This window comes from Cherax quadricarinatus, chromosome 5 (assembly GCF_038502225.1).
Source record: "Cherax quadricarinatus isolate ZL_2023a chromosome 5, ASM3850222v1, whole genome shotgun sequence".
Lineage (NCBI taxonomy): Eukaryota > Metazoa > Arthropoda > Malacostraca > Decapoda > Parastacidae > Cherax > Cherax quadricarinatus.
In genome coordinates this window covers 74,469,397-74,492,738 of record NC_091296.1, presented here as the reverse complement: position 1 = coordinate 74,492,738, position 23,342 = coordinate 74,469,397, and the positions used below count along the sequence as shown (strand labels likewise).

The window sequence follows — 23,342 nt, the reverse complement described above, 5'->3', positions numbered from 1 at the left end:
CGTTTAGTCATGGGGAAACGCTAAACCTGTGAGGGTTAAACAGAGCCCGGGAAATAAAGGGTAATCAGGGGGAAGAGCAGCTCCAATTTCTTGGACCAAGATTCCTTCACCAGCATCAAGGAACACCCTTCAAGGAAAGTAGGAACATACAACGCCTGGGGAACTGAAGGCACAGTGGCTACAGGGTGAGGTAGCTCCACTTCTTTGGATCAAGAGCACTTTTATGGGTATCAAGGCTCCCCTTTCAAAGAGGTTAATCTGTTGACCGTGTGTTTCTGAGTCAATCCTGCAGAGTAACGCCAGAGGGAAGATATTAGCGCGTGCGTCAAATGAGTGGTTAAGGTCGTGGCGCCACGTACAGTGTATCCTTGCTATACTGCTGTTCTGCGGTCCCTTTTTTCCTTTAGTTGAGATCGATCCTTCCCTACCCTGGCTACTTCTCTCCTATGGAGCCATCCATTTGCAATCATTGCCTTTTAATACGCTTTGAAAATGTGGTAAATGCATCAATTAAGTACAGTCTCTCAGTTTAGAACTCATGTATGCTTATTATCGATTAAAACTGAAATTTTGAAAGTAATTTGTTTGTAGTGAAGAGAATTAGGATACAGATGGTAAGGGTGGAAAACGGAACAGCTGCTCCTGGAGGGGGGACCTCCATGCTGCTGCCGGCCGCACACACAACCAAAAATCGATTTTTAATAATGGTTAGTGGCAGAGATATAAGCCATTCTGTTGGTCATTTCGCATAGTGAGGCTACTATTCGTGTATCTACTTGTCTGATGAGAATGTACGTAGTGATGTTGGAGATAAAATAAGAGTGGAAGGGTACGAGGAGTGCGAGTGTGTGAGGCAGCAGCCGGCAGCGTGTGTCAGGGAGTCGTGTGTTGTCTGGTGTGGCAGCCGGAGCCTCTGTGTCCCTCAGACCCAAAATGAAAGTGTAGTGTGTGTGTCCCCTTGCTAGTGGAAAGGAGAATCGAGCTCTCCAGAGTTCGACGACGGGAAACACCTCCCTTCTTTCCCCCCACTAACACTGAGTGGGGTGTTTGTGAGTGTAGTGTTGGAGATGGCTAGGAGGGAGCTTGTGTGGATTGTGGCGGTGGTGGTGATGCTGGAGGTGGCGGCCGCCGCCAACACTGAATCCTGCGCCGTCGTCAAGACCGTATACCGCCGCCAGGGCTTCAAGGATGCCGTGCCACAGCAACCAATACCAGGTGAGGCATCATCCCATTTCCAGGTACCTGATCAGGTTAATTAACATGCTCTTAGGTACCTTACCTCCCTCTTCTCACCTCCAACATCTCTCCGTTTTTCTGAGCCTCGCAGAGTACAGAAATTATAGCATTTATTGCTCCATTAGCTTACGCTACGTGTGTGTGGCTCACTGCTCACCATCTTGCAGCTGGTGACACTCACCACTAATGTAGACCAGCTGCCGAGTCATCCTTTGTAGAGTTCGTGTTACTCACCTTAGCACAGCACCTTTAACAGACTAGCACAGCACGGCACCCGAGCCCACTTAAACCTCAGCACAGTGGCACTAATTATTGTCATCGTAATTAGACACCTTTCCAAGGCTAATTATTAGCATCATTATCTACTTCAATTAAGAGGTCTACTTAGGATTAAGTAAGAACCTGGTTAAATGACCTTCCCACGGTGGCACCTTAATGCTGGTGAAGGGCTCTTGCTCATAGGAATTTCAGCTACCTTCAACTTCCTTGGATCAGTCCTTGACCATTCCCATGGTCAAGGACTGGGCCGCGGAGGCATTGACTAAGAACGACCTCCAGGTAGACTTCAGGTAAGTAGGTAGGTAGATAGCAGTGTTTTATTGTCAATTTTTCATTAAGTTCTCTAGGAAACTGCAACAATAAACAAGAGAAAGAAAAATGTTGGGTAGGGAAGAGCAAATGGTGTTGGAGGTATTCTTCACGTCAAGGAAAATATACTATTGGCGAGGGTGTTAGTTCTATAAAGACCCGCTTAGTGGTTCCTGTGGGCCCGTTACTGGGACCCGGCCAACACTTATATCCCTGCTTACTGGTGCTCTGTATTCATCCCGTACATAAGTGAATGTGTAACATCCCCAAATAGTCTGGTCTGAACTTAAACTCAAGAAATCTACACTAATAATGCCATCGCCTAACATTGAGTGTAATATATCACTTAACATCTTGACATTTCGCAAAGCTTCCCCATAAATGGAGGGGGGGGGGAGTATTTTGATGCTTAACAGCTTTTGGTGTAAGAAATTGGAGCTACCAATACCTTAATCGGATCAAACCTGATTTCCTCTCCTCCCATTCCCATGGCGCTGTAAGACCTTTTATGGGTTTAGACAGCCTATGTAGCTGTCTAAAAACTTCATATCAATGCTCCTGATACACAAGACGGCAATGGTTACATCTGCTTTTTCCCTTCAAAGGGAGTGTCTTAATGTCTGTGATGGGTTCTTGGATCAAATAGAGTATCTCATTTCCCAGACACTTCATGATTTATGGGTTTAACCGCAGCCTCTTGTATATGTAAATAAACAGATGCCTTCTTGTGTTGTATTGTTTCCTTAAAATGTGTTTACTTCGTAAATGGCGCCATTTGTGCTTATCTATTATCAGCCTAATATTATATGCTGCACGTAAGCAAGACAGCCTTGCCCTTGTTGAGGTACAGTTCATAAGGTGAATAGCGTAACCAATAGCACATACCAGTCCTAAAGATTAGATAAGCTTGATTCATGTTCGCTACACTTGGTTTTACATATAATTATACATTTATATAATGGTTGTAGTAAACGTAATTGCTACTGGTGATAAATTATGTAGGTTAAACCTAGGATAAGCCCAAAGAGTCCTCATGCGTTATTGCGTCATTCTTGTGTAGCCTACCTCTAGGAGAACTTAACCAGCTAACTTGTATAGCCTGTCAGCTTCCTAATACAGCCGACTAGCTTCCTAGTACAGCCTGCCACTTTCTCCACTACAGCGTACCTTCTCAGTACAGCCTATTAACTTCGTACAGCATACCTCTGCCCTAGTTCAACCTCCTAGCTGACTCACTAAATCGTAATAAAACGATTGCAAACAAATCACAACAAGTTGGGCGCGAACCCATGGCAGGCCTGGAAGCGATTTATCACTTTCCTGCACAACCTACCTCCTTACCGACACAGCCTACCTTCCTAGCACAGCCTACCTCTTTCCCAGTACATCCAACATCCTTCCCTATACAGCCTACATCCTTCGTTATGCAGCCTACATCCTTCGCTATACAGCCTACCTTCTCTCTAGTAGCTCACCTTCCTGGTAGAGCCTACTTCTTTCCTAACACGATCTACCTTCGTATTAGTCTACTTCCCTAGTACAGAATACTTCCTAGTACAGTCTGCCTCTTTGGTATACCTGTGATTATTGTGACAGGTTTCGAGGGCTACGAAGCCCGGCTTTGGCCAGGTTTTCTTGTTGATTGCCTATTTAACCAGGATGTTGCTACAGTATTAGTGACCTGCTGGTCCACATAACCATCACACCCAAGCTATTTGTTATCTACGAGCTTCCTTGTGTAGGCGTCCATTTACGTTGCACATTTTACTACCCGTCTAGTACAGTTTATCACTTTTCTAGTAGAGGTTACCGCATCACTCTTGCTGATGAGGGAGCCCTTGATAAAAGGAATTTGACCTGTCCTCCCCTACTTGAAATCGAACCCAATTGCCTCTCATTCCCTTGGCGCTGTATGACCCCTGTGGGTTTAGCACTTATGATTATAATATTTCTTGTAGTGTCTATGATTTCCTCTAGTAGACCTGAGTCATGGGATGGTAGTATTTTGTTCTGTCGGGAAAATGGGGAAAAAATACTCCTGACGCTGGTCTTAGGGATATGAAAACTTTCAATCTCTTAGGTCATATGCCCGAGGCCTTCCGCTGGCTTTTAGCAGTCCGCCCCTTAAAAATAAATATAACATCATGAGGTGTGATATACAAGTTTCTCCACACAAACCATGTACACATTTTCGTCACTCAGTATAAGTAGTCTATCACTGTTAGTATAATTATCACCTGCAGTGCAGTCTGTTACCTCCCTAGTATAACCTTCCATATGTAGAGTACCTCCTGCTTAGCAGACCACCACAAACTCCAGTACTCGACTTTTAAAAAAGGCACCCTCTAAAAAGCTTATTGATCAAAAAATGTCTTCCCCTCCCCCCTTAAACACATGATAAATGATTTATGTTACCACATTATGGTTGTTTTACAACTAAGATTATAAATTTAATTGGTTTATTATCTGCGAGATAATGTTGTAAATGCAGGTGAATAATATAATCGTTAGCAAACGAGGGTGTTGGTGTTGGTGTTGTTGAAGAGTTGGTATTTCCCAACATAACGCAGATTTCTCTGGCAGGTTTAGTGCTCAAAATCCAATTATGTTGGAGAGTGACGTTTTCCTTGCAGTTTATGTGGTGTCTTGAAATCATAAATCATTCATGAAAAATGTTCTTGGTTAAAAATGCTGTACGGTGGGAAACATTGAGTTAAAAATGTGCACACGCTTGAGACTGATGCGTCAAGTGACCGGGGAGGGGGAGGAATAAAGACATACCCGTGACTGGTTTCCAGGGTGATTCTACCTACTTAGCCCGGTGTGATGCCAAATCAAAGAGGTTGTTGCTGTCAGTAGCCCACAGGATTACATAACAGTCACAATCTGGCTCGTGTGGCATTTCCTGAAGGAAGTGATACATTTTCCTCATGAAAATCTCTTCTTTTGTTCCTGCAATATTTCTTATGTCTACTTGTAGAAGGTTGAAGAGTCTTGAACCACGGATGTTGACAATGTTCTATAATTGTACTTAAACATGTGACCGGTTTCAAGTTTTTTTTTTTTAAACCCTTTCAACACGGCCTTTGACCAGGCATCTTTGTTAATTGCCTCTTGAACTAGGATGTTGCTTTTAGCAGCAAACTGACACACATAAGCTTCACGGCCTGGTTAATTGGGCACTCTCCGGAAATAGTCATAAAACTTCGTAAAGACTTACTGCAAGTTTGAAGAGTCTTGGGCCATGGAGGCTGACACTCTTTTATTTTTCCATCTCTCTCTCACGGTAAGTTATGGTAGTGTGTAGGTTTGAGACTTGGCCCTCCAATATTTATTCTCTTCAAGCACTTTGAGACATTCCCAGAGTTTAGGTGCTTTATTGACTCTGCGGGTAGTAAACGATCTCAGCACATTTTCCAGCTCTGATAGCATTCCTTAAACGGAGTTGTTAGACAGAGCATAAGCGCTTTAAATATTACTATCACTGGCATTATTTATCTTGTTCTCATTAGCCACTCCCATTTTTCTGGCGTTCGCTGCATTTGCTTTATATTCTCTAAATGGGAGATCTGGCATTTTTATTCCTGGGTGTCTTTTTATCCTTTTCTAAGTTCTGTAAGATGTTCTACCTCCGTACTTGTTTTGAGTTCTTGATTCTTCCCAAATCTAAGCAGTTGAAATTTGTCACCATATGTTATTTTCATTTTTCTAATGGAGGACTATGTTGAAACATAATTGTAATTTTTCAGTATTTTCTACTGGGACGACTTTCATGCGTATTTTGGTATCGTTCGTAAATGCTGCTGTTAAACCGGTTTTAGTGTTTTTTATGTCTGCTATGGTAATGAGAAACGTTAAAGTTTACCTGTGGTACTGAACTGTGGTACTAAATTTTGTTTTGTTAATTATCACAACGTTCAGATTGTTAGAAATTTAAAAAAAATCCACTTCCCAACTTTTTTGTTATACCCCTTGACTGCATGTTATGGGCTATTATTCCATTGTCGATTTGTGAAACGCCTTTCCAAAACCCGTGTAGATCTACTTTTGGTTTTCCTCTTAGTTCCAGTTATTTTGTAACAATGATTTAATAGTTGAGATAGGCATGAACTTCCTGTTCTAAATCCATTTTAACTTGGGTTGTGCAGTTCATGCTTTTCCATGAGATCAGTAGGGTGGCATCTTGGCATCCTTGCAAAGACTTTTATATGTGTTGCTAGTGCTGCTGGTCTGTAATTGTTTGCAATCGCTCTGCTGCCTTAGTGAAGAGGGGCTGTCTTCTAATTTTAAGTCCTCTGGAATTTCACTTGAATCAAAGCCCTTCCTCGTAATAACACTTGAGTGCACGTGCTAATTGCATTTTGCATTTCTTTATAAAATGGTATTCCAGGAATCAGGCCCAAGTGCTACATGCATAATCATGTCTTTTCGTTTCGATACTACCAGGATATATCAGACATACTGTCGGAACAGAAGAAGTTTTCAGTTGCTTCTATTGGTGCAAGATCAGCTTGTTGATGATTATGTGGGCTTACAAGCCACATAATCATAATAACCACTAGTACAGCCTTGTTGACCAGGTGGTCATTAGGAGGGCCGGGCTTCAGTGGTGGATGATCCCTTGAAACTAATCACAGGTAAAACACAGGTAAGATTATATATAATTTGTATGATGGGGCGGAATTTAGGAAAAAAAAAAACTACTGGCAGTAAACTATTCTTGTACATTTTCCAGATCTGATTTCTGTTTCCTGTCTTGACTGAAAGGATTCAGTCTACTAACCCTAGAAGAGTGGAGCACCAAGGTGGACATGATCATAACTATCAAAATACTCAAGGGACTAGACAGGATAGATAGGGACTGGGTGCTTGAGGTACGAGAGGATTTCTGGTATACAGTTGTTGTATTCATGGTTACCTGTCACGTAGATGATATATAAGGGGAAAAGAGGGAAGTATTCCAATGAAAATTACAAATAGAAGTAAGTTTACCCTCCACCAATACATAAAGGTGGTGACCCTACAGATTTAAACAACTATAGGCCAATATCAAACTTACCATTGCTATCCAAAATCTTTGAGAAACTCGTGCACAGGAGACTATATTCATTTATAACGGCACAAAACATACTCAACCCATGCCAATTTGGGTTCAGGAAAAATAAAAGCACTAACGATGCAATCATAAAAATGCTAGATCTGCTTTACACAGCATTGGCAAATAAGGAATATCCACTAGGAATTTTTATTGACCTAAGAAAAGCTTTTCACACAGACCACGGCATCCTACTCCACAAACTTGACCATTATGGTATAAGAGGCCATGCACTTGCATATTTCAAATCTTACCTTACTAATAGGTATCAGTATGTCACCATTAAAGACACAGCATCAACAACACAGCCACTTGATACTGGAGTTCCGCAGGGAAGTGTCCTTGGTCCCCTGCTCTTCCTCATATACATCAATGATCTCCCAAACGTATCTCAACACCTGACCCCCATTCTCTTTGCTGACGACACGACTTATGTCATCTCTCACCCTAATCTTGCCACCCTCAACACCATTGTTAATGAAGAGCTGATTAAAATATCGACTTGGATGACAGCCAATAAACTTACGCTTAACACTGACAAAACCTGCTACATTATGTTTGGTAGCATCGACAACACTCTAATTGCCAGGCATAATGAGGGCAAATTCCTAGGCCTATACCTCGACAACAACCTGAACTTCAGCACCCATATCCAACACATAACCAAAAAAGTATCCAAAACGGTTGGGATCCTCTCCAAGATACGATACTACGTGCCGCAAACTGCCCTTCTCACACTATACCATTCACTTACATATCCATACCTCACCTATGCTATCTGTGCTTGGGGTTCAACTGCAGCAACACACCTAAAGCCAATAATAACCCAACAAAAAGCCGCAGTAAGAATAATCACTAAATCCCATCCCTGGCAACACACCCCCCCCACTCTTCATAGATTTAAACTTACTCCCTGTTCAGTACATCCACACTTACTACTGTGCAATCTACATCTACAGGACCTTAAATTCCAATATTAACCTTGACCTAACACGCTTTCTTGATAGTTGTGACAGAACCCACAGGCACAACACCAGACACAAATATCTCTATGACATTCCCCGTGTCCGACTAAACCTTTACAAAAATTCAATGTATGTCAAAGGCCCTAAAATCTGGAACACCCTACCTGAAAATTCTAAAACTGCAGACACATTCATCACCTTCAAAACTACCATCAGAAAACATCTTATCTCCCTGATACACCCTGTCAACTAATTACACGAATACCACCTGGTGGTTAACACTTACACTCACTCACCCATTTGACCATAAGCAGAAATATAAATCTCAATCTTAAAATAATGAATCTTAACTAGTCATAAGTTGGCCTGTGATACTCCAATACTGAAACTATGTATAGTGCCAAAACAAAAGCATTCACATTGCTAAACTCACAAACTAGTATTTAGTCACTTAGCCATAATACCAACTTACCTCATAATTTTGTAATATTTTAAACTTAAGATTTAATTTAAGTCTGCCCGAAATGCCTAGCCATGCTAGGTGTTCTAGTGGTACACTCTGTAATTATTATTTTACTACATGTAAACCACACAATAACCAAATTCTGTAAACTCAGCATTGTAATCCTTATAGAGAATAAACTTTGAATTGAATTGAATAATGTGTTTTTGCATCATATGCTGCGTTAGTGTTGACATTTTCTCAGTTGACATTCTTAATATTTTGGAGGTGTTTGTTTTACGTTTTGCGATAAAAATTTCAGCCACTTGCTGCAGTCTGGCCCAAGAATGGACAGCGAGAGTAAAACTAACCTTGAAGTCCGTCACAAGCATTTCAGTGGTACTAGTATTAGCATTCACAATAAAAATATTATGGATAATAGTTATAATTGAGGTATTGTTATTAATAATACACGTAATAATGTGGTCTTATTCACTTGGCTCGAGAACACTTGGTGATAAAGGCACCGACAGTGTGGCATTGCTAAATTAAATCCCGCGGTGACTGCTTTGAAGTTGCTGTGTGATGACTGTTGATACACCGCACTAGTGCATGGCGTCTCCTAGTGTAACGCGAGACCTCAGTACAGCCAGTCCTCTTATAGTATAACACGTTCATAGTTTTTTCCCACCTATGTTAACAATTCGTTAACATGGTAGGCAGTCGGGTTTGATCACATTAATATTGTAGTATGAGAGCTACAATTCCCTGGATCATCGCCTTCTAAGGTCAAGTTTTCGATAGTCATACATGAAGTCCCACAAAATATTTTGTGTAGAGAAGTCTTCGTATACGGTACCTCCTTCAAATATCATGATTCATATCTCTCAGTGTATAGTTTAATGTGTGAGTGAAGCTCAGTGAATATCCCATAGTGTTACATAATAGATTTTACCCGCCACACCTCTCTCTACATTATGATGATGATTCCTAACAATAGTGGAAGGCATGGTAGACTGTAAAATATCCTCCGTGAATGGCAGGGGTATAATTATTAACAAAGGTTCAAAGACTTTCTAACGTCTTCCAATCAAGCAAAGGGTGATTGCCAATAGACATCTAACTGACTTGAGTTGAATAGGTAATGACATGAGATACAGACAATAGTAAAGGACTGCGTATTATGAAATCTCTTGCGGACGAAGTTTCGCCCACGCAGTGTGCTCCATAAAGCCCACTGCGTGGGCGTTTGTCCTATCCCCCCACAGACATTGTATGACCACTAAAGGTTTAGCCCTTCTGACGAATGTAATAATAAATTCAGGTAACCGTACTACCTTGCTAGTATGGCATTTCATTAGCATAGTGTCGCATCCATTGTTCCACTTCGGCTTTCTGTTTTGATCTAGGTTTTCAGAAGGAAAGCCTTAGACATAACAGTGTTGAAAATTAACGTTTAAAATTAATTTTCCTAGTAAGTGAAAGATATCGCAATTAGTTTGATATTTCTCGTTATTTTTAAATTCATTCGTCCATTCACAGTCAAGCTCTTGTGCATGTTCTCGTAGCTGCCTGAAAATTACTTCCTGGAGGGAAGAAGAGATACATGTACCTGAAAATATGTACATGTAAGATACTTGAGCGCCTAGTCTCAGATCTACACGCTACCATAATGCACTCGAGTCGAAAGATTTGGAAGTGTAAAATAGACCCACTGAAAACCAAGAGCGCCATACCTTTGAAGAGTTTCGAGATTTTCAGTACTCTCGGAGCCCGGCCATGGGTTAGACTCGTCTGGTGCTAGCGTGGTCAACCAGGCTGTTGCTGCTGGAGGCCCGCTACCCCACATATCTATCACAGCCTGGTTGATCTGGCACCTGATGAAGATACTTGTCCAGTTTCCTCTTGAGGGCTTCTACACTTGTCCCAGCCGTGTTTCTGATATCTTCTGGTAAGATGTTGAATAGTCTGGGACCACGAATGTTGATACAGTGTTCCCTTATTATCCCCACCGCACCCCTGCTCATCACTGGGTTTATTTTGCAATTCCTCCCATATCTCGCCATGGGTTCAGTAAGAGAACACTTATCAACATCCGTGGTCAAAGACTATTCAACCTGCTACTAGCAATTATCATATATTACCGGAACAAGTGTACAATATTTCAATTGGAAACCGGATCACTACTTCCACAAGATCAGCTTGGTTATGTGAACCAGCGGGCCGCTAACGACAGACTAGTTGAACTGGCAACCAGCAAAAAAAGTCTGACCCCAGGCTAGACTGCGAGGGTAGTAAAACTCTTCAAACCTTTCACAGGTATGCCAAACATGCCTGTTTATGCTCACATGGGTATTTTCATTATTTTCAATACATGTGCGTTTAAAACGAGTTGTGTCTGACGTGAGTTCGGTATCCTGAGCTTGTTTTGAGTATTCGAATTTTCCTCATGTAAATAGTTGGAATTTGTCTCTGTTTAACATCGTTATTTTCCTCTGCCCACTGGACAACTTTGCTGATAGCTGTTTGTAATATTCTGTATTCTGATGTAGCAGTTTTTATGCAAATGTTCAATAGTGCAAGTTACCTCAAGGTTATCTGAAGATGATTTCGAGGGTCACCGCTCCTGCGGTCCAGACCTGTATTAGGTCTCCAGGTTGATGGCATGATCAAATAGGCTGTCTGTGCTAGCAGCGCGCACAGCAGTCCTGATTGAAAATTAGGTTAAGAAACCTATCCAGATTTTTCCTGGAGATAGCTGAGGGTTTATTGATTAACATGGAGATATTCAGGAATAAATGCTAATGAATGTTCAGTGTGATAATAGGGTATATATGGTAATGAATTATATGATAATATTAACGTGTATATGTTTATGATTAATATGCACTGTCACACTCGAATATGATGAACACTTACTGGTTAGCTTATTAGCCATTACATGTGTGATATAAAACTAACTCAAACTGCAGTTTTACAAAAATAATCCAACAGATTTTAAGGTAATTACACACACCAACTTAAAATAAATGCATTACACATTCCACAGTTGCACGCAATATTACATGAAACTTGTGACGTGCACATTTTTTTTTTTACCTCAGCAGACAAGCAGGCACATACAAATACGCGGACCCTGCAAAACCAGCAGCCTCACAAAGGGGTTAGGAGACCAGGTTGGACCAAGAGCTAGGATTCAACCATGCGATCTCAGATAGGTAATTACATACCTACTAGGACCGTTCAAGGCAGTAGACGCAACAAGCAGTCATATCTGTTAATGGTTTCTGGTATTATCGACCCCGCGAGCCCGTCTCAGACGTGGCATCCAAAATTGGAAACAAAACATTACAGAAACGTGAATTATTAAGAGAAACAAGAAAGTACCGCATAAAGAAACATTTACTCTTTTCTGATTTGCATAAAGAGCATAAGAGTTTTCACCAGTTTTATATTAAAGTTGGTGAAATAGACAAAGTATTGTATTGAAGTCGGAACTTGGTAGGTTAATGAAGCAAGTTTCTTATCAGCCAAGCAGTGCTTATTTAGCATCGCGTGCAGCGAATACCAACAACCTCATAAATCAGGCTGTAAACAAGGAGGCCTAGTCTTCGATCGGACGATGATGTCTGGAACTATTCTCAAGACTCAGCAGTCGGTCTCATCATATTTATGAAAAAAAAAATGCAAAATACCAGCACATAGGCCATTAGTATGCTGTGAAGAGCTGAGATTCAGGGAAGATCTTAGAGATTTAGAAAATTGCGGTCACCTGGCATCACACAATTTTTTTTAGCGGATTCTAATGTCCTATCATTTTTGTGTTAATAAGTTTCGTATCCCAAATCAGTGACTTAAAACGAAGAAATCCTCGTTATATCTCCTGTGTCCGTTACGTGGTAGCTTACAAGATGAGGATTACAAAATGACAGGTACCTGTATTAAAGGGTGAACATAAACTTAAGCACAGTTAAAAAAGTGAGCAAATCCAACAAGATCTAGTGGTTTTACAACAAATAGCTACAATATAATATGGTCAAAAAGTTATTATTATTATGATCAAAACCAAGCGCTAAACCCACAAGGGTCATACAGCGCTGCATTGAAAAGTTATGTGCACGAAATAAGCAAAAAATATATATACCATAGCTATCAATGGGGCCGTCAACACTGAACAAGATTCTAAACGAAAGTGCACCAACAATACAATCTGAACAGTATCACCATTGGCAACATTTCCTGTTTTGAAAGTTTTCATTTCTCCACCTTGTCATTTTCCGGCTTATCGTGATATCTACCTTATTATGTTCTTTGAAAGAAAGTACTTGATTACTCGCGGGTCTTTCACGTGTTCCTTTTTGGTTCTATTTGATGGTGGGTCTTGAGCTTTGTATACAGTGTCTCTTTTAAGTTATTTATATTTTCTATATTTAAGCAGCGGAAAACTTACCATCATTGAACGTCATGTTCGCCACTGATCACTAGAAAACTGCTTATATCATCCTGCAGTTTTTTCAGTATTTTCTTCCGAGGCGACTTGATGCTTATTTTGGCGTCATCCTTAAATAATGCAAAACTTTTTTTTTTTTCCTTTCTACTATGAGGATAAGAAAGAGAGGTGCCAGGACCATACCGCCTGTGAGAGCATCAAAACCTAGTCTCAGAATGGAGAATAATAGGCTGTATTATAGGAACTTTCTTAATGGTACTCTTCGTTGCTTCTTTTTATTTAATTATTGAGTATTATTTTGTGCTCATCATTAAAAACAAAAGATATTCTTGTTTGGAATTTTTTTACTTCCGCAATCAGTAAATCATCTAAACTACTTCGATCATATCAGAATGATCATATTTACTCACTGAGAGACTAGTGATATTTTATGGGAAATAGTCAAAGGTCTGGTCTTGTATCTGCACACGTAAGTACAATTCGAGAAAACTACTAACATCGACTCTTCAACTTTCTAACAGCAGATACAACAAATATTGTCGGAACAAAAGTCTTTAAAAGGCCGCCAGACAGACTTCTGCAGGAGATCCCGGATCTGCTGAGTTGTGAATTGTGTCGCAAGGAGCGTGTCATAACAGCAACAGTAGTAGCTAACTCCGTAAGGTATCTCTGCCAAGTGCTGGATCAACCAGGCTCTGATTATTACGTGGTCCAGCGGGCCGCCAGCACCAACAGCCTGGTTTATCAAGTAAGCACCAGACAAGCCTGGCCCATGACCCATGGTCACAAGTATAACGCTCATGTATGTTGAAAGATTAATCAAAACTAAGCGCTAAATCCATAAGGGTCATACAGCGCTGCAGGGAAGGATGTACCAAAGATGTAATATGTTTGATCAGAATATGTGCATGTGATTGGGCCGAAACCATACCCCCGGCCGGGAGTATGGTTTATGTAGAATGAATGGTTCAGAGAACCGACAAGCTGATAAATTAGACACGTGCAACACTTAGGTATCTTTATTGAGGAAACGTTTCGCCACACAGTGGCTTCATCAGTGATGCAGCCACTGTGTGGCGAAACGTTTCCTCGATAAGGATACCCAAGTGTTGCACGTGTGTCTAATTTATCATTGTATTCAGTACCATTTTGCCCTAGGCTCATGGCTAGCCTCCGAGGAGTATTGAAGGCTGATTAATATATTATGAAGAGGGTGGGAAAGATTATTCTTATATTAATGTAAAGAACAAGTTCTACAGGCTTGATCGTCCTTCCGATAAAGAAAAATCCAGTGGGATGATGCTATTCTGCGGCTGTGGTGGTTCTGGTGAGAGTCGCGTGACCAGGCCATTGCGTAAGTGCGGCAAGTTGCCTAAAATATACCCTGACCGCAGTCAACTCATCTATCATTGTTTATTTATTTTTAAACTTTGCTAATGTGGCTGGGAAACTCACCAGTTCAGGGTATCGTTTTAATCGGTCTGCTACTTTTAATACATATTCCGCCCTTCCAGTTAATAAATCTGAAATAGTTTATGTCGTGTCTACTTATTGTTTTACCAGAGAGTTAGTTTGTAAATAATTTTCAACGGGTAGGGAGGGGGAGTTTTTTTTACGTGCACGAATACGTGTGCATGTTAGTGTGGTCATAATACAGAACTACTACTGATGAATAACCTTTCGGTTCAGCGCTTTGCAAATTTTAAGTTTTCTTACTTATTAAAGAAGTAGAATTTGAGTATGTTTGACGCTGGTTGTCGTACAACACTCAGCGCCCAGGTTTACGACCCATGTTGGGAATTATTATGTTAATCCGTTAGCTGCGCGCACGTCTGCCTTGGTGTGACCCCATGGAACAACTACATGCTTAGTAATGCTAATTTGCTCCACGGCTGTGTGAGTAGCATCATATAATTTGTATAACAGTGCGATACTTCTACAGTGAGCATATCGTTAAACAGTATTTCTGACGTCTAATCCTGTTTTTCTTTCCAGTATTCTAATAGTGTAATAACTTCTCATCTTTGATTTTATAGCTTCTCTCCTCTCATTTACCATCGCATTCTCTGAACTCTTATACAGTTGTTCACCCACCTCCCCTTTCCCTTTCCCTTTCTCCGTATTCTTGCGACATGGGTCATTAGCCGTTATAGTATGATAGACGGCGACCGGCACCAGGTCAAGTGCCTTTTAGGAATTTTAAGACAACATTTAGAGCGGTTTGTATTTACAAGAGCTTGCAAGCGAAGTCCGACTTTTGTAACAAAGAGCGAGGCTCTTGCATATTCACACAAAGACGTTTGTCATACAGTTTGCACATTACAAGCCTCTTTGATGGTTTGAAGATTACGTGGCTCACTTTATAAAAAATAAAGTTGATATTGTATGTAAAATAAGGAGAGTCTGTTATGAGCGTCGACTTTACCCAAGTTATCCTCTTTGACAAAGAAAACGTTTATGAATAAGTTTTGTTCATTATTAAATTATCACGGGACATACCAAAGCCGCGTCACATATTTTGGCTCCATTTATTGAAGTTAGCATGCACAAGTGACTATGAGCAAGAAGATTCAAGTTGGATCGTTGCACGTTTACATATTTTGGTCTTTAACCTGCCCTCCAAATAGGACGGGCGTTGTTGCTCGCACACACTGCCCAGTCTGCATCACTACAAAAATTTAATATTTGTTCTTCGAGGTTACGAAGAGACATGTGTCGTATTACGCATGTGGATTAATTAATATTGTGAGGTGGTGATGGTTCAGGAGCATAGCAGTGTGTGTGGACTGTCCTGCCGTCAGTGTGTTGTATGTTACAAAAACTGAACCAAGTCTTTAATTACTATTTAAGTATTCTGTCAGTATTAATGAAAAAAGCTTTGCAGTGAGTTCTTGAACTGATGAGCTTGTGACCGGCTCGGCCGGATTTACACCAAGGCTACGTGATCCTCAGAACCATCAATATGTAGACGTTGTGTAAGTAGACAGGTAGGCAACTGTTAATTTATTCGTGAGGTAAAATCAGCTGACGCTAGTCAACCATGTGATGAGCCGCTTAATGGCTCGTTAAGACCGTATTTAAAACTGTGTCAGTGCTTAAATAGGTGTGACCTTGAGTCACTATCACAAACTTAGTGTGTGGTAGAGCACTTAGCGCTGCTCACTGCTAGCGGGCGCCAGAGTTGTGGGGGCTGCAAATTCTTAGGAAAGTCATAGCTAAAGGAATACGAAAATGAGGTAAGGTTCACTCTTGCTTAATTATAATTGTAACTTTAATCCACGGGAATTAACCGTGATGACTTCGTAGCTATATGCGGTACCTGAAGGCTACCAGATGACAGTTTCTTGGTCGTGCCCCCGCGGCCCGATCCCAGAACGGGCTTCCTGGGGATGACCTGATCAACTAGTCTTTTGGTGCTAGCCGTGTAAGCTCGTAAATACTTTTTTATATTACACATGCTGTTACACTTAGGTGATTGTGTTGGGGAGAACTTATAAAAAATCGATACTTCAGGTGATAGAATACTTCGCTCGCAACTTAAAGGACTTACGTTGAGTCCTGTGGGTCGCAGCTCAAGACGACGTCGATGATAGGTACACTATTTTTTTTTTTTAAAGATATCAGAAACACTGCTACAAGTGTACAAGTCTTAAAGAGGACACTGAACAGGTTGTGATGGATATGTTGATGGATATGTGATGGATATGTGGGGCAGCGGGCCACCTGCAGCAACAGCCTGGCTGGCCAGGCTGTTGCCTGGCCCATGGCTGGGCTCCGGGAGTAGAAAAACCTCTCGGAACTCATCAGAGGTATATCAGAGGTAAAGGAGGATTATCCTGGGTTAAACCACCGGGTTAACTAATCCGAATAAAATCTTTAACCCATTGTGATTGCTGGGTATGATAGGATGTAGTAAGGCATGTGACCTTCCCACCACCTCCACAGGGCTCCACTCTCGTCTTCTGTACACCCGCTGTCTCACCCCTCTTCCCTTCAACCAATGCCGTGAAGATTCATCAAGCATCATTTGCTGTGCTGCTTACAAAGGGTAAAGTTTCCGAGTAGCATATTGTATTCAAGTGAACATAAATTGCACTCTGTCACTTTCGCCTTCACCGCCGACATATCTCACTTATCTCCCAGAAGAACCACTTGACGGCACATTATATAATAAGGCTTATACATGTCCCATGGTGTTTTTTTCCGAACGGTTTAATTGGGGAGATTGCTTACACACAGTCATGAGCAGCTGGTCGTACGTGCGCCCATAGTGGTGGGCACCACAGTCATGGGCAAAAGGGTTCTGTTCACGCAGGGGAAGGCAGGTGGTCTTATGTACGTACGTAGTGGTGGGTAGCTCTTCGTACGTACTCACAGTAGTGGTCAGTTGGTTATAAGTACATACACAGTAATGGGCAGCTGTGCACACTAATGGCAGCTGATTTGGTGGACAGTGGTGTGGGCAGTTGGTAGGGTGTACACAGTAATGGGGAAGCTGGTCTTGTGTACACACGTCTGGGCAGCTGGTCGTGTGTACAAACGTCTGGGAAGCTGGTCGTGTGTACACACGTCTGGGAAGCTGGTCGTGTGTACACACGTCTGGGAAGCTGGTCGTGTGTTCACACGTCTGGGAAGCTGGTCGTGTGTACACACGTCTGGAAAGCTGGTTGTGTGTACACACGTCTGGACAGCTGGTCGTGTGTACACAATAGGAGCCAACTGGTCCTGCATACACTGCAGTTGTCAGCTCTAGATTTTATTTTGTTTTTTGTCTTTGGCTTTCTGCTGCCACATGGTTCCTTAGTTGCTGACTGACAAATCACACTTATTAACAGCTCATAACCATGACTTTCGTAACCTTCTACCAGCAATTTACAGATATAATGAATATTGCCGAAGAAGCTGCAGTAGTCTAAGACAGAACTAGACAAGTGAGAAAGATGGGAGAAAATGTTTAATAAATCCAGTGAGAAGTAGGGGAGTCGTGGGCATAATAAGTGAACATTGTGTCAGCATTCATGGGCCCAGGCTATTTGACATTTTGCCAGATATCAGAAATACTGCAGTAACAAGTGTAGAATAGAAGTCTGCAAGCTGAAATTCGACAGGTACCTTCACCAGGTGCCAGATCAGTCAGGCTGTGATTAATACGTGGGCCATTGGCCGCCAGCAGCAACAGACTGGTTGACAGATAAGTTTGGCTAGGCCGGGCTGTGGGAATAGGAAAAACACTCGAAACCTATCCAAGGTCTATTAAAGGTTACAGTGGCACTAGTAGCCATTTAGCCGCTTTCTTGAATGTTATGTGTTTGAATGCCCACATGTTTAGAAATATATATATATATATATATATATATATATATATATATATATATATATATATATATATATATATATATATATATATATATGTCGTGCCGAATAGGCAGAACTTGCGTTCTTGGCTTAAATAGCAACGCTCATCTTGCCATATAGGACAAGTGAAAATTTGTGTATGCAATAATTTCGCCAAAATCATTCTGAACCTAACGGAAAAAATATATTTCACTGTGTTTGTTTAGTATTAAATTATTGTAAACAAATCTAAAATATATTTAGTTGGGTTAGGCTAAAATAAATTGCTCTTGTTATGATAAGGTTAGGTAAGATTTCTAAGTTCCTATTGGTGTAAAATTATAAGTTTTTACATCAACATTAATGAAAAAAACATATCTTTAAACGTATAAGAGAAAATTTTAGAAAGGACTTAATTTTAAATGAGTTCTTGCTAATTGACCAGTTTTACATATTCGGCACGACATATATATATATATATATATATATATATATATATAATATATATATATATATATATATATATATATATATATATATATATATATATATATTACATAAACCTATATCGTTATTGAGGAGAGAACTTTGGATAGCCTTTAAGTATGGGTTGGATGGGGACATAAATGGGTGAGAGTTAAGCCTGTCTAGCATGGGCCAGTAGGCCTACTGCATCGTTATGTTCATATGACTCTCGAGTTTGTAACGAGCTAATGCTTTATCTTTTATATAATGGGCCATCTGTAAAATAAAATTATTACAATACGATTAGATAAGTAGCGTTAAATAAGAGGCTAGAATGCACTTAGCCTTGCCTTAGACTTAGAGCAACAACCTCAGGGTTAACGATTTACGGTAGTACGTATATAAAAATAAATATAATTATGTTAACTTTTATTTACAGTGTAATATCTTAACATTACAAATGCCCTCAGCAGGCTAAAGACCTCATAAGGTAAGTGGGCTGAGCGTACGAAATTTTATAATCCTGTGAATAAGTCACGAAGAAAACTAATAAAACACGGTATTTGGGAGCCTCCAGGCTCGCATCAACGATGAACATTTAATGTAAACTACACGAAAACCACACAAGCTTAGCCACAGGGCAGTAACATTTAGAATTAAAAGCCTTAGAAACCAAGTTTCCCTGATCAAAAAAAAATGGAGGAATTTAAATTATGAGCAACCTCTAAGTAAACAAAAATTCTACAAGTGTTGACACACGAGGTTAATCATCAACACACTGCTGTGAATTACCTGAAGTTTTGCCTCCTTGAAAATAACGAAATATAGGCAGACTGCCTACTTTACATTTTCTTTGACCATTGTCTTCTGTATATTATATACCAGGCTACCGGAAGTACTTGTTATCAAGCCTAAGCCTGGCTCCTGCAACATGTCTGTCTGCTTACACTGCAAATTGTAAATGTGCTTATCTATCTTCATGTTATCATTATTGTATTTCAAGGAGAGGGTGCGAACTTCAGGTGAACCACTGCTGAATGAATGAATGATTAAGTACAGGTAGGATCCTAATGGGATGACCGGGGAAGGCGTGACAGACGAAGAATAGCTCTCCAGTGGAGAGGAGTGTTCTTAGTCGTAGAAATAGACAGGGCTTAACCTAGCAGCTAAGGCGATCGTGGGGCAGACTTGAGAAACAGGAACAAGAGGCTCAGTTGCGATGGTCTTGTGGAAGTTGGATGCCAACAGACTTGACAAGCTGGCAACAGGTAGTCGCAGGATATGGCAGGCAGGGAAGAACAACAGAGGGCAGCATACTGGTAGTGTTGATTGGCGCGATTAGGATGGCAGGTCAGTGGGAGATCCATTCTCAAATCTCTTGAAGTTGCTTCTGGAGAGGTGGAAAAGTTTTGTCTTGTTACAGAAGGAGAATCGAAGAGGCTTGAGGAATTCCAAAACTTGGGTGAGTGAGAATTGGCGGGGTTGTACACAGGAAAGCTTAACAGTTTCTGCACCGAGGCCTTTGTAGAGTTTAGAGCAGGTTATGGTGTCAGCCCTTGAAGGAGCTGAGTAGAATGTACGGTTTTCCCATGTTGGTGTGCTAGGTTCGACAACATCTTCATCTTCTGACGTGTATTCAGTAGCAGAGTCTACCAAGGTTCTAGCAGGCGACTGTGGGTCGACAGTTGCAGTGGCGAGGTGTACTGGAGGTGTGACGTCAGGTTGAGGGGCTAGGCAGCATGAGCGGTGGTGTGGGAGATTGAGGTAGGTGCAGGAACAGCATCTTGGAAAGTAGGAGACAGGTCGGCAGGAGTGGTGAAGTTAACGACGTTAGGAAGAATCCTGAGGAGGATGTCAGCTGATGATGTGCAGTCAGGGAACCGTTTATCACTAAACAGGAGCATTTTATTGTCTTTAAAAATAGCACATAATACTAATATAATGAAACAGATTTTGAGGAGGCCATTGACGACCAACCTGACTTTCTCAGTGTCCAGCACAAATTGAACATGACCTTCCTCAGCCCTCACCAATGACGACCCACGACATGACTATCAGCATGCACTTACCATTGGGCCAGTGGTGATTATTATAAAATACGTAAAACTAGTCTAAATTTTTAAATGCTATTAAGAATCATGAAGACTAGATGGTTTTACTTTCACACTTGAGTTATTACTCTTTGCTAAACTTTACAGTATGACTTTCCAATTGATTTCATTTAGGTTACTAACTTCAGTGTATGGAGGCCATTCAACACTATAGAACATCACAAGTAAAGAGCGCAACAAGCCTAGCTTATTTGTCCTTTCTCACGCTTTAAACTGATTCTTACTAGAGCGAATAATATGCTAATTCCCTAGCTAGAAGTCCCAGATCTCTAATTAGGTATCCCCTCAAGGAAGGTTCCTTGATGTTGGTGAGGGGCTCTTGATTTAGGGAATTGGATCTGTGTTCCAGTTCCCCGAATTAAGCCTGAATGCCTTCCACATCCCCCCCCAGGCGCTGTATAATCCTCCGGGTTTAGCGCTTCCCCCTTGATTATAATAATAATAATCTAATTAGGTATCTTGTTCATAAAACTAAAAGTGGAAATTCTTAGCAAATAATCTAAATTTGGCTGTAGCAACGGACTAACCTGTAAATAATGGTATACTGAAGTGCGTATTGGAAGTATATACTATTGTTAATCATTTTAGTGCTGCATTCTAAATCATTGTAACTTCCTGTGTTCTCTCGTTGCCTTCCACACGATGGATTGAGTTGCACTTTTGAAATACCCTTGAAGGGTTTTGAGAGTTTTCCTACTCCTTCAGTCCGGTCCTGGACCAAACTTGTCTAGTGCTTGCCAGGTCAACTAGGCTGTATCTGCTGGCGGCCCGCTTGCCCACGTATTTATCACAGCTTGTTGATCCAGCATAAAGTAGCCATTTCATATATATATATATATATATATATATATATATATATATATATATATATCCCATAAGTAGGCTTCATCCAGTGCAAAGCTTTTGCGATACTGTGCAAATTGACCTTTCGTATTAAACTTATACACTGGGATTTTCATTTGTACTTTGTATCTGCTATAATATAAACTTCTATAAACTACCCCTTTCTTTATGTGCTCTCATATTCCTGTCAATTTATCATTTCATTCTTTGCACGGTTAATATGAGATGGTATCCACACGAAGCTTAGTGGTACAGTATTGTTATTTTCTAGCATGTTTTGTGTGTCTTATACATTAGTGTTAGTGGTAAATTTAGAGTTTAGACAGAATAAGCCTGACACTGAGTTTAAAAAAATCAACTTGATCGATTTTAGTTTTATTTACCTCAACTCCAGGAGATGACTAGTGTGCAGAGAGAGAGAGAATGAAACTAAATGAATATTCTCCTGCACTAGATCTTAGAAAGTAGTAGAACAAGAATAGGAAATGCCACCAATATTCACAGCCAATGTAAGCATGTTGTAAAGGGCTCGTATTATTTTACAAAACGTACAGCATACGCTAACCACTTAGCAACAGTTTGTGCTAAAAGAGTATAAGGTAATATATTCTCGCTGCCCAGTAAATTTTCCCTTCGGCACGAAATCTTTACAACCTCGATGACCACTTTGGGTTGATACCTTATTTCTCATTTTCGGTTTAATCACCTTTATCATTGTGTCAGTTTTCGGCTACGGAGAACAGTTTTCATATCAGTGTTGCTATGAGAGGTCATTATTTATTCGGTTCATAGCAGTTTGGGTCTTAGCATGTTTTCCAACTTCTCCCTTGAAACTACTGGTTTTTTTTTTTTTACAAGTAAATTTCTGTTGGTTCTGTTAGGAATTTTACTTATCTTAGTGGAAACAGGATATTTAATTCTTATTCTGTCGTAGATGGCACTTTTAATAGAGCTCAGAATTATTCTCATTGCTTGATTCTGAACTTGTTTCTTGTATCTGGCTTTACCAAGGAGCAACGACTACAACACTCCTGATGTATGCATCAAGAGAGTTACAGTACAGTCCTAATGTTGATGCTCCATTTCCGTAAAGTAACATTGCTTTGAACAATGGCTTTTTTTTTTTGCCGTTTGTGAATAAGACATGTGCATCACTTGGCTATCTTTATTACCGGCAGTATATACAGGTGTTGCATATGTGTTATATTCATTACTTATCAGTATTGTATACCATTAATATAATTGCCCTGTTTAGTTATAAAAGAGAAGGGGGTGAGGGATAAAGGAGAAATAAGGGGAGAGAGTGGGAAGGGGCAAGTGATGGCAGGCGAGTGAGTACTTGTACATGTTGGAGAGTTGAGCTGAGACCGTCTTGTCCCCCGTGACCACATACAGTGCCTAGTATATATATATATATATATATATATATATATATATATATATATATATATATATATATATATATATATATATATATATATATATATATATATATATATATTTATTTGCTGTTGTTGGGCTCACCAGCAATATGCGGTTGTCCCTATTGTTGTAACATGGACCAGAGTACAATGTTGACTTTTTACCTGTATGGATCTTAGCTGCTTTCTCTCTGCACTTTATTTTAAGCTAGGTCGGAATAACTAAAATTAACTCATTGTAACATAACTTAAAAATGCAAACAGCCTAACTGGTAAATACATATGTTGTTTCGATGTAACAACTGCCAGGTAAACTTGCTAGGTGCTTTACGATCCATCCATCAGAAAACCAGCGTTCTGGCATATTGACAAATGTTGCCTTTTCGACGAGC

The 23,342-nt window shown here is 40.4% G+C and overlaps 1 protein-coding gene across 1 annotated transcript in view; it reads left to right on the top strand.

Annotated features, from left to right (window-relative positions):
- Positions 1-864: 864 nt before the first annotated feature.
- The window catches only part of dlp (glypican dally-like), a 477,280-nt gene continuing 454,802 nt past the window's right edge, over positions 865-23,342 (top strand). The window contains exon 1 of the mRNA XM_053771625.2: positions 865-1,215. Coding sequence (XP_053627600.1) covers positions 1,068-1,215 — 148 coding nt within the window. The 5' untranslated portion in view covers positions 865-1,067. The remainder of the gene's footprint in view (positions 1,216-23,342) is intronic.